This window comes from Nuphar pumila, unplaced genomic scaffold (assembly GCF_984573655.1).
Source record: "Nuphar pumila unplaced genomic scaffold, dmNupPumi1.hap1.1 HAP1_SCAFFOLD_273, whole genome shotgun sequence".
NCBI lineage: Eukaryota > Viridiplantae > Streptophyta > Magnoliopsida > Nymphaeales > Nymphaeaceae > Nuphar > Nuphar pumila.
The window spans coordinates 1-11,805 of NW_028323252.1; the positions used below are offsets into that span (position 1 = coordinate 1).

The window sequence follows — 11,805 nt, forward strand, 5'->3', positions numbered from 1 at the left end:
TGATCATCGTGGTGACTGGTGACGAATTGCGTTTTGACTATTTCCTGCCATTTCTCTATGTGATGTAAATGATGACTGGTGATGAATTGAAACCATATATGATACAGGACAGCCGGGCATTTGACCCACTGATGCTGCCCGCTATGCATGCGCTCTTCTTCCCTCTTCCCTGCTCCTCTTGCTGCACCAAGCTGCCACTGCAGAATTTCTGTGGCCAGGCATCAAGACGCCACCCACGTCAACATGTAGCACTACAAAACTTCCCCCTTCTGACGGCACAATCTGCGCTTCTTTCATCTAGGTGCTGAATTGTATTATTCCTCGATGAGCAGAAGCATTTCTCGATGAATGGCTGTTTTTCAACAGCTTGGCCGGAGACCTCAGTCGTGGCTTTTGTGAACTCGAGACCGCCAGTCTCGAATGACCACGTCTAATCAGTCTGACTGGTTAGGCGTGGTCATGTGTGGAAGTCAAAATCGTGCGGACTGGATGTGATTTTCAGCTAACGGTTTCTCAATGGCGGTCACTGAGTGGCTCCAGCCCAAAGTCATGCGTGCGCAAATTATGATTCCTCTTGCACACGATCCAAGCGAGCAAGCATTTACGTCGGAGCCCCGTGGCCAGACGGCAGAGTCCAAGCTGAGAACGCTCTCTACATAGCTCGTCGAGCCACGTTTTTCGAGCCAAAAACCATGCGAAAAAACCGCTGAAAAACTTCGCTAGAAGTTGACCCTCCAGCCGAACTGAATTCTGCTGTAATCTGCTTGCCTTGTCCCCTGTGCCCTCACACCGAAAGGGCACCAATCTCTACAGCAATGCACTGAAAGCTGCGTGTATTTTCCAAATAGGTTCTGCCCGTAGGCAGTCATGACGTGCTCCATACCTTGCTCAGAATGATCACCTAGGGAAGGCAATGCCGATGTGATGCGTAGCGATAAGTCTTGAGAGGAGCTCGAAAACACCATCACACGCCACCTGCGGTCCTGGTATTCACCGATCTCTACCTCTTCTTGCATGCTATCTAACTTTGTCAAACGGAGCCTCTGGTCATCATCAAAAATAGCCAGCATCTCATGTTTGCGCTCCTGCATTGTGTGCAGATCGTTTGAGAATGACAAGGTGAGGGCGATCAAATGTAACCACTATTGGCACAGCAGTTTGAACATGGAAATTGTGTTGCAGACTGACCCAGTAGACCTATTTGTGACACATGACTTGACATACAAACTCTGTTACCACGCCCCTACCCATGTTTGCAAAGCTGCAATATTCGTGCTATCTAAACATAACAAATTGTGGTGCGACGTTGGACACATCACTGGCTCAGATGCCATATGCCCGTAGTCCATCTGATGGTGGGACTGGCATCACCTCATTGCCTTACCACTCAAAGCAAGTATGACTGTCAAGACGTCCACGTCATCACCTTCACGGGGGAAAAGGATGTGTTCATGCACAACACGTCTGCACGCCAAAAAACATGACCACCGTGGACATGTGACACCAACAGATACACAATGATCACGATCACAAATATCACATGTCAGCACCTCTCAACAGCGAGTGCTTTTTACAGGTCTCAGGCAGACCGAGGCAGCAGTGTATCATACAGCCATGTCATTTCTGGCAACCATCGCTCCTCGCATGAGGACAACTCACCTCAGAGATGGATACCAGGTTCACATGAATTGCGCCGGTAGGGATGGAGCTGGCATTCAAGCGTTCAGGCCACTCAACCAGACAGACGCTTCCCCCGATATGATGTATCCAGGCCAAGCCTTTCCAAGTTGGATGCTTCCGACAGACGGTAGAGGTCGTAATGGTTTATTGGGGGCCCCGTCAGCACCTCAGGGTACGAATTTAGAAGCAGGAATGTGGGGGACGGCACTGGAAGGTCGTAGTCTTCACATGCATGCCTGATGAATGCCCGACTGCATGAGCAATGGCCCGACGTAAACGGCTCTGGTTGAACTTGGTGCTACTCCACCAATGATGTTGCGTCCCATTTCTGAAAGGGTACATCCCCCCCCATCATCTTGAGGCCCTCGCATAAGAAGTTCGTTCTTGTTATATCAAGATCCTACCTCAGCATCACGTTTCAATGGAAGAGGACGAACTGTCAACTCCCATCCCGCCATCCTCCTTGCATACAGGGCTGCTGGGAATTGAGCAGGTCAGTATATACAAGTGACATAGGCACGCATGCATGCGTCATGAGTGGCTCCTCTCTGCTCGAGGCAAATCGAGGTGATGATTGATCATTTTTGAATAGCAAATGAGATGCCTTTATCATCCCCACTGATTGCCTAGTGGTGATGCACTGCGTGCGTGGAATAGCCCTGAGCCAAATGCATCGCTTTATGAACCTCATGAAGAGACGCCGGGAAGTGACCCTTTCAAGCCTCCGCTGCAACCGTGCCAAGATAAACTAATTTCAGGGTATCATGACAAGTCTCGGACACAACATGTAAAGTTTGGGCAGCCCCATACAGATGATGATTCGACAGTATTGCAGCATGACCATTCCACGCACTGATGATGTGCAGTACCTTGTACTCGTCCCAGTGATCACAAACACCATGCGGTCACGCACCTGAAGACACTCTTGACCAGCGCCCACATCGCCAAACAAGAGAAATATGTCACCTAAATGACGTCTCAGTGCCCATATAGCTGCCACTTGTTCCATAGCTGCTTCAGTGGGGATGATGAACGCTTGCTTCGAGGCACTTGCCACTGGCATCTTGGGTGGAGCTCGAACATGCCGACGTGGGATACTATGGCCACGCTTCGTGCAAGGAGCAATCAACCGGAAGAAGACTGACAAAAGACATAACCGCAAGCATGATTATCAGAGCGCTATTCAATCAATCAATACACAGCCATTTTGACAAGCAACTTGGCGCGACGGAATTCCAAGCGTCGGCGACCGGGCCCGACACGTTTCCATGCGCACACCCAAATTGCACAAGGCTGTGGTCACCAAGAGATGATGCAACGTATGACACAATCACGAGGGTGATCTTGCCAGGGTTCTGCAACCCTACAAAGCAATGCATCGCTTGGCCTCAACATCTTCGAGGTTGCAAATAGTAAATGCAAATGAAATATTGTAGCTAAGACGGTCAGCAATTGTGCGGCTGCATCACGTGGACATGCACGCTGATGCTGGGTGCGCAGCCGTTAGACATTACGGAATAGTCGTGTCATAGGTCTTGGATAGTGACCAGGTCCTGGACTCCAGGCTGGAGCGGACTGCTGGTGCCAGCGACTGTGTCTGAGAAGACGAGTAAAAACATTCCGCAGCCTTGACATCTTGATTTCATATAAACCTTCTTCATTTTTCGCGGTCGTGAAGCAAGACAGGCCAACTGCACACAAACATCCCTGCGCCCTTCCTTCGTCCGACCCGCCACTGGAGGACATTACGATGGCAGGTGACAATATATTCATGGAGCACGTTGTGCCGATAGTTGGTGCGACTTTCCGGTTGTCCCTTTCTCTCCCTTGATGTGGTCTTGTCGGTCCTGCCGTGCTGTCCTAGGAGGTCATGTTTATCTCGTGCGCATCTGCTTGCACGATTTTATTCTTCTCATGAGCATGCGCGTTAACGTAGCTTTTTGCGCGCAGGTGGTATAGTGGCAGCGTGCCTATTCTTGTCATCACTCCCAGCGGTACAAGCTGCTCGAATCAGCGGCCTCATAGGGGATCTTAACGTGGTTCCTTTTATCTTCATCATAGGCAATTGTGTCAGCTGGTCATGCTATGCATTTGTAACGCAAGACATGTACGTCTTCATCCCGAACACTGTCGGCTTGATGATTGGAGCGTACCTTTTCCTGGTTTCTTACGGATTGACGCGAGAACAAGCGGTATGTCCCATTGTTCCTGGTCCACCTTTTAAAATATCCTCACTCTTTTTTATTATGCGGCAGTGTGCGTGCGCGTGTTCGCAGGCCCGCAACATTTCCAGGAAGAACGCGAGCACGCGCCACCACGTGCATGCTGTGCGGCATGGTTCGACCATGTCTGTCGTGTTTACTTGCCTTGTTGACTATGGGCATGCAACACCAACTGGCGCATTTGGCTTGTTCGTCAGCATCTATATTATGTTGAAAGTCGAGGCCACATGGATATGCATGTGCGATGTCAAAGGAAACACTAAGCAGTGTGCGCCATGACGAATCGCCCGCTCGAGGCACATACGACCCCTCAAGGCATAACAGAGCGATAAAGATACCGTGTACTGGAGCAGCATGAGGCTGCGAAAAACGGCGCAAGAAAACCCGCAAGAAATCCCTGTACTTGGCCGGGAGGATTGTGAAGTCTAGCCTGAGAAGCACAGGTGTACTGCGGCACACATGTACAGATGTGACGCAGGCACCTCTGGGAAATAGACTCTGGGTGTTGAGAGTGAACTTCAACTGTGGCCTTGCGTAATGCATGTGCAGGATGTCTGCGTATGATCAGATTATACAACATCGTATGCTGAATGTCTGAGTTTTGCTGCAGCAACGAGACAAACTTGTGTCGCTGACAATGCCGCTCGTGTTCACGCCTCTTGATGGTTTCAGCCATTGAGCGGTTCCATTTTCAAGGGTCCTTCCGAAGAAGCATATCATTCGAGGAAACTGCTATGGGGGTACACAGGTGCGCAACGCGTCCCATGCAAGCTTTGGTTCTCAATGACAGCTACCTTGGTCATGGAAACAACGTGCGGTCCCTTAAAAACCGCAAAACCCCCTGCAAACCCCTTGTACATTGCAAACAGCCACTCGTCGCACCATCCCACAGGTTGGGCCGACTTTATTTGTTGCGTTTCTGGCGTTTGTCATCCCAGGCCGACAGAGAAAGCCGGTTGCACCATGCATACCGTGCCGAATACTGAAACATGTACATGTACAGCTAGAGATAAACACCCTTGTGCGTTAGGGGTAGACATGAGGCATATGCCTGCATACCCACAATCAAACCAGTCCCGAACAACAGTGATGTGACGCAACGACCGTCTTTATGCAGCGAACGGCATCCTGCTGTGCTTCTACAGCTCGCCGCTTTCCACGGTTGCCAATGTCATCAAGCAGAAGGACAGCTCAAGCTTGACTCTGCCGCTGTGCATCATGAACATCGTAAACGGCACGCTGTGGCTGATGTATGGCCTCGCTGTTGGTGACTTCTTCATCTGGGTTCCGAATGGGATCGGCGCGTTGCTTGGAGCGTTCCAAACTGCGCTGTGCGTAATCTACTCCAAACGCGGCGCGTCATTACCGTTGCGTTCCTCTGCTTCATACCCGGGTGCAGATCGTTGCAGTCTCGACGCACAGTAGCTGAGCTTCTTGGATGTGGGGTTTTCAGAGCCAGGTACCCAAAACGCGTTGTGATAAGGTAGGATTGATCCCCTGTTTGGCACGCACCTGAAAGAGTGATCCTCTGAGGGACGAGGGCCCAGCAGTTCTGCGCATTCGTGGGTGGGCTGGTGCAGCAGTAACGATCCTGAATAAAAGGGTTTGAAGCGTTGTCCATGCTCACATGACATCTTGGTGCAAGGCATGCAGTTTAACAACAATTTGATTGTCTGCTGAGGGCCTTGATGGTGCCATCAGTCAGCAGTTCCTCACCAAAGGAGGTTAGCAGTACAAGGCAATAGGTTGCCATCCATGGAACACTGCATGTGATCCATGAACTTTCATCTCGTCCTGGATCTGAGACCTGGCGTCGTTCGGCAATTCTGACTTGCGGCTCAAATCGCTGATTTGTGACCAGCTCTGAGATTGCATGCCTGACTGAAGCATGTTTGTTTGTTGGGCATCGCGAATGATGTGCATTGGGCATTGAGCAAATCCCGCACACAGGCCAGGTCAACACACTCCTTTACCAAGTAACGCTTAATATCTGCCATCAGTTCCACTGGAGGTCAGCCCCCGCGCGAGACTGTTTTCGGACCTGTGTAATGTTGGTTCCTGGGCCAAAAAAAAAAACGAAGGGACCGAAGATTCTTTTTTTGGTGTGTCATTGCCCACGCATGGCGCAACGCCTTGACATAAGCGGCAAAACCAACCCGTGCTCCTTAGCTTTGCATTGCCTTAACAAAGGATGTGCCGAAACAAAGGTGTAGAGAGTGGAATGACAGATTCTGACAACATCAAATGATGGTCCCATATCCAGCCACTCCACCCGTGTGCTCTCAATTATTGAAGCCAGTAAGCATCGTGACATGTTGGCACGTTAGTTAGAGAATACTATCGCGCCATGTGACACGTGCAAGTTCAGAGTGAGCGTCTATGTTGGTAGCAATGAACATAACGTTTGTGCAGCTGAGAAATGGAGGTTTTATCATTGAGCCTGTTTGGAGTGATCGAATCCTTCACTGTCGATGCCTTTTGTTTACCCTTACACATGATTTTTCAAGACCACATATATGTGGTTCTTGGATTAGGAACTTGTTGCAATGCGGTCACTCACCCGCATTTGTGCATGCCATATTGCTAGATGCAAGTGCCCATGTGCAGCTCTTATGATTGCCTGAGGCTGCTTCCTCTGTAAGTTCCACCCTGTGCTATCATCCCCGTGCTACGTTACAGTGCAGCGGTTTAAGCAGTGCCGCCAAATGCGGTCGTCTTTGCAGGAGGACAGGGTCCGAGTTTACCACTGACGGATATGAAAATGGACACAAGTGTACAACCTCCGGCAGCTGTCATCCTTGCCGGTCCCTGGAGTACCACGCCCCCGTGTAAGCACAGGCGCACGCTCACTTAGCGGGTGGCGAGGACATCGATATGGGCCGCTGATAGTCTTAGTTGCTTGGGTCGAGAGCGCCGCCTGTATGTTGATGGTTGCAAAGCATTAGCTTGAAGCATTTTGAACGATATGCGCTGTGATGCGTTCTCATCGCCTATGGAGTTTTGGTTGGATTGTTTTGTATCAACATAACACAGGACATGCCACCTGATAGATCAGGGGATGCGTTGTATGTCATGACAGCATATAGGCTGTTTCAAGTGTGTGATAACTGACACCCTGTGAAGAGGTGGCTTGATGCCTCCTTGAGTGAAACCTTGAAACCTTTCCATGAGGGGTCGAGCGTAACCGTATACATCCACGTGCTCTATGTGTGGTGTGTGGCACCAATGACAACACGGCCTCTAATTTATGTGAACGCATGTGTACAGATGGGTTGCTTGAGAAACCAACATTCCCTCCCACATTAGCATGCACGCATGGCATTAGGGCCTGCCTGTTTAGCCATCAACGACGATTGCTGCGAGCTCAAGGAACAATTAAAAACCAAACATCAGCAGTTCCGCGTCTTCCCTGTTCGCAAATTAGGGAGAGGTGAAAGAGGGTAGAGGCAGTTCCTGACACATCGAGGATAGCGGTGCTATCAGCGACGCAAATGCAGGTTCCTCACTTTGTTGAAAACCTCGAATATCAGGAGGCTTGAGGCAACCTAGCCCTTGCTGAAGCAAAGGAAGTGGAGGGCTGTGTAACAACAAGCTGACGGCCTGACTCAGGAGGGGTATAATAACACGGTATCGAAGCAGAGCGAACAGGATGCATCTTATAAGAAAAAAGGAAATATAACAAACAGTCGAGAACTGCAGGTACCTAACCATTGCGAGCATGGGCGTGAGTCAGGGAATTTTGGTTTCACAGGCATGCCTTGCATTGCGCTCACTACGCTTGTGCTGCTGAAACATGGACAGATCTGCGAGGCCACCCTTGACGGAGTGCACGACATGCTAGGCATAAACAACCAAATGCGTGACCGATAGATGGCTTGATGTGCGAAGTATTATTTATTGGTTTATGGGGGCGGCCACCCCCTTGCTGCGCCCACAAAGCAACAGGCCTGGATGCCTGATGGTGACTTCAGGCTTTTGGGCTTCTCGTGCACCCTGTACAGATGTCCCAACAACCCAAGTCACGTGGTAAATTCAAAACCGCCCTTCGCATGCTTCCTGCTCTAGATGCGCCTTACTGGTGGTCACACATTTGATTCGGCATCGGGCCCAACATATGTGTTCGCGCAGGTCTTGTCTGTATGGCAACCCGTTTACCAAGCTTGCCTTCCAGATGAAAGCATGCCCAATTCCTAGCCGACCCCTGAAAAGAGTCCATCCTTCAGGTTAGCGGATGCGATGATCTTCGCGGGTCTTGCAAACGCATTTTGCTGGTTTCATTTTGGTGTGTAGTTCAATGTGAGAAATGAACTCGCAATCAACTAGAACAGCATTTGTCGCAGAGAAGTGCAGTGCGGTCGACAGCGTGCTGTTGTCAGCAACACATAGCATTTCAAGGGTTGTGACGAGCAATTCCTGGAATTGTTTGAAAATGCGCCCACGTGGTCAATTGCATTTCGCGCAAATTGCGTTTTATTGCCGAATATTTTCAAATACTGACAGCTGCTGGATGAATGGACGTGCACGAGGGGAGAACGGCACCTTGCATACATACTGACTAAGTACCACCATCTTCTACCCCTTTGTTGTTCCTGTCGGTTTCACTTGAGTTTTTTACAATGGCGATCCAAGGATGTTCAGATATGACCGTGGTCGAGAAGACCACGCAGGGTCGCGAATACAAGGTTAGGGGACATTTCCATGGCTACTGATTTGTCGTGCTGAAATTGAGCTTGCTGAGGCTGAAATGCCTGGTCTGATTGCTTGTCGCCAGGAGTTTGGACCCTCGCAGCCACTGAAGGGCGCACAGATCTCTGGCTCGTTGCACATGACCATCCAAACTGCGGTGCTTATTGAGACTCTGGTGGCCCTTGGAGCAGAAGTTAGGTGGTGCTCATGCAATATCTTCTCCACTCAGGATCACGCAGCTGCTGTTATTGCCCGCGACTCCGCCGCAGTATTCGCATGGAAGGGCGAGACCCTGGAAGAATACTGGTGGTGCACTGAGCAGATGCTCGCATGGCCAGGATCCGACGGTCCTGATCTTATTGTTGATGATGGTGGTGATGCCACTTTGTTGATTCATGAGGGCGTCAAGGCCGAGAAGCTGTTCGAGGCCGACGGCACCCTACCGGACCCTACCTCCACGGAGAACCCAGAGTTCCAGATTGTGCTCCGCATCATCAAGGATGGCCTCCCAACCGACCCCAAGAAATGGCACAAAATGGCAGCCAAGTGCGTTGGCGTATCCGAGGAGACTACCACTGGTGTCAAGCGTTTGTATGAGATGCAAGACTCCGGTTCCCTGCTTTTCCCGGCCATCAACGTCAATGACTCGGTCACCAAGTCCAAGTTCGACAACGTCTACGGATGCCGCCACTCCCTTCCGGACGGCATCATGCGTGCAACTGACGTCATGCTTGCAGGCAAGACCGTCTTCATTGCTGGCTACGGTGATGTTGGCAAGGGATCTGCGGCTGCCATGAAGGCTGCTGGCTCCCGAGTGATCGTCGCTGAGATCGACCCAATCTGTGCTCTTCAGGTATGTTCCGCAGCCCTTTCATGTGCCATTCTCTTGAATCTGCCTGCCCGTTTTTCATAGCAGGGCACAGCTTAAGTCGTGCATGTCACTGGAGCGCCACCACAAGGTTGCGGTACCCTCTAACCAACCAGATGGCTGCAGATGTCTGTGAATTCACCACGTTGCAGGCTTTCTTTCTGCTGCAAGCAAACTTAGTGCAGCTGTGGTATCTTTTTCAGCAGTGTGCCCTGTTGGGCTGTTAGCATGACTGGGGTGCGTGCATTATGCAGGCACTGATGGAGGGCTACCAGGTGGCCACGCTCGAGGACTGTGTGGAGACCGCTGATATCTTCATCACCACCACGGGCAACAAGGACATCATCATGGCGCCAGCGATGGCCAAGATGAAGAACAACGCCATCGTAGGTAACATCGGCCATTTCGACAACGAGATCGACATGGCTGGCCTCATGGGATGGAAGGGAGTGGTCAGGCAGAACATCAAGCCTCAGTGCGATCGCTTCATCTTCCCCGATGGCCATGGAGTGATCGTTCTGGCTGAGGGCCGCCTGCTCAACTTGGGCTGCGCCACCGGCCATCCTTCCTTCGTCATGTCCTGCTCCTTCACCAACCAGGTATGCATCGGAAAGGGTCCATTCACTATCCTGGTGTTGCAGTTGAGCATGATGCACGTGTATTTTGAGTGACTTCACCCTGCTGTTCGAACCCTGGCGTAAAACTTGTGCCCGCAATGGTTGTGCGCAACTTGGTGGCTGTCGCTCAAATCAGCAGCTTTGCAGCTGCAAAAATACGTGCTGCCAGGTGATCGCCGTGCATAGCCAAAGTGTAAGTATGTGACATTGATGCATTTCTGTGCAGGTCATTGCCCAGCTGGAGCTGTGGAACGAGCGTGCATCCGGACGCTACGAGAAGAACGTCTATGTTCTGCCCAAGCACCTCGACGAGAAGGTTGCCGCCCTGCACTTGCCCAAGCTCGGTGCCAGGCTCACGAAGCTCACCGACGAGCAGGCTGTTTACATTAACGTGCCTATCAGCGGCCCCTTCAAACCTGCCCACTACAGGTATTAGATAAGGCGCACAACTGACTGCGCCGCTGCCACCACACTCCGGTTGTTTTTATCTGACCGTTACGACTCCTGACGGCGTCAGAGTGTGAGCAGCATAGATTAGTCACGTACCATGTCTCTGAATATTTTTATGTTGGAACCCCTGGTCGCCCTGTCAAAGTAACGTAGCTTTGGTGTGCTTGCTACCTTGCTGTCACGTTGACAGATAGCTGACGAGCTGTGCGAGTCGTGTGTAACAAGCGTTTGGTTGATTTGTGCCAACTCGCCTATTGTTGAAATCTGACTATAAACTGCAACCTGGCACTCTCTAACATCAAGCAATACAAGAGAAGGCCTGGTCTTTATGTGAATGAACTTCATGAACAGGCGATGTGCTCATCGATGCACAGAAAGCTGTTTGGCCACAGTGCCGAGTACCATGTGCACATGACTGAGTGTTACAACGAAGCGGGAAAGCAAAGCAGAAATAAACTGCAGACAAGGACGACTCGATTCAAGAACACACGAAAGAAAATCAAACCAAACACACAGGAAAACAAAGATAGAAAGAAAAGGACAATCAAAACAGCCAGCCGACAAGAGTAAGGGAGAGCAAAGCAGGAGCGCTACAACACGACACACCATGACTGAGTGCATTTTGTAGTGCAAGTTCCTCCTGGCATTTGTCAAATCTTCAGAAGGTTGCAGCGCAAAAAGGTCACAACCGTCTGTGTGCTGTATTACAGTTTCAGTTTAAAAATGTTCATGCATGTAATAGTTCCAATTGCATGGTTGTACCTCCATTACGCCCAGCAATGAAATTCTCACAAGAAACCCTGCCCCTTCTCGCTGTTTATCTTGTCTTTGGCCATGATAAGGTAATCAAAGATCATTTTGGCACGCTCTTTAACCTCTGGAGACGAGTCTGCATGCTTGTCGGTGTGGGTGAGTAGCATAGCCTTACGATAAATCAACTTGAGCTTCTTGTCGTCCAGAACATCCGACAGGTTCACAGGGGTCCACTTTGCACCCTCCCAAAGCGGTCCCTTGTGCAGAGTGGCCAACAAATTCGGAAGCCTCTTGATTCCCATGTTCTGCAGACAAAGCAACCCGGGGTCAGCACAGGGTAAGTCGCGACATTCTGCCAAAAGAACTTGCAAAGAATGCTGCACGTCAACGACGACAAAGACGAAACTGCAAATGTGAATGACTGGTCTAAACCGTAACAACAAAGGGCGGATCCAGTCGTGCTTTTGAACTCGCCACCAAGATGGACAAAACAGATCAAATTTTCAGATATGTTCATAAGAAAAATACC

At 50.4% G+C, this 11,805-nt stretch overlaps 1 protein-coding gene across 1 annotated transcript; it reads left to right on the plus strand.

Annotated features, from left to right (window-relative positions):
* Positions 1-8,542: 8,542 nt before the first annotated feature.
* On the plus strand, positions 8,543-10,509 carry LOC149810589 (adenosylhomocysteinase 2-like). The gene is made up of 3 exons (XM_089994180.1): positions 8,543-9,441; positions 9,711-10,055; positions 10,300-10,509. Exons 1-3 carry the CDS (start codon positions 8,647-8,649, stop codon positions 10,507-10,509), a joined length of 1,350 nt encoding a protein of 449 aa, XP_089850306.1. The 5' UTR covers positions 8,543-8,646.
* Positions 10,510-11,805: the final 1,296 nt, after the last annotated feature.

Bases quoted from the DNA above. Each gene is read 5' to 3' on its own strand.
- LOC149810589 (XM_089994180.1), top strand. From the start codon at position 8,647: ATGCCTGGTCTGATTGCTTGTCGCCAGGAGTTTGGACCCTCGCAGCCA. The intron at 9,442-9,710 runs GTATGTTCCGCA...TGCATTATGCAG, and splicing joins ACCCAATCTGTGCTCTTCAG to GCACTGATGGAGGGCTACCA. The intron at 10,056-10,299 runs GTATGCATCGGA...ATTTCTGTGCAG, and splicing joins CCTGCTCCTTCACCAACCAG to GTCATTGCCCAGCTGGAGCT.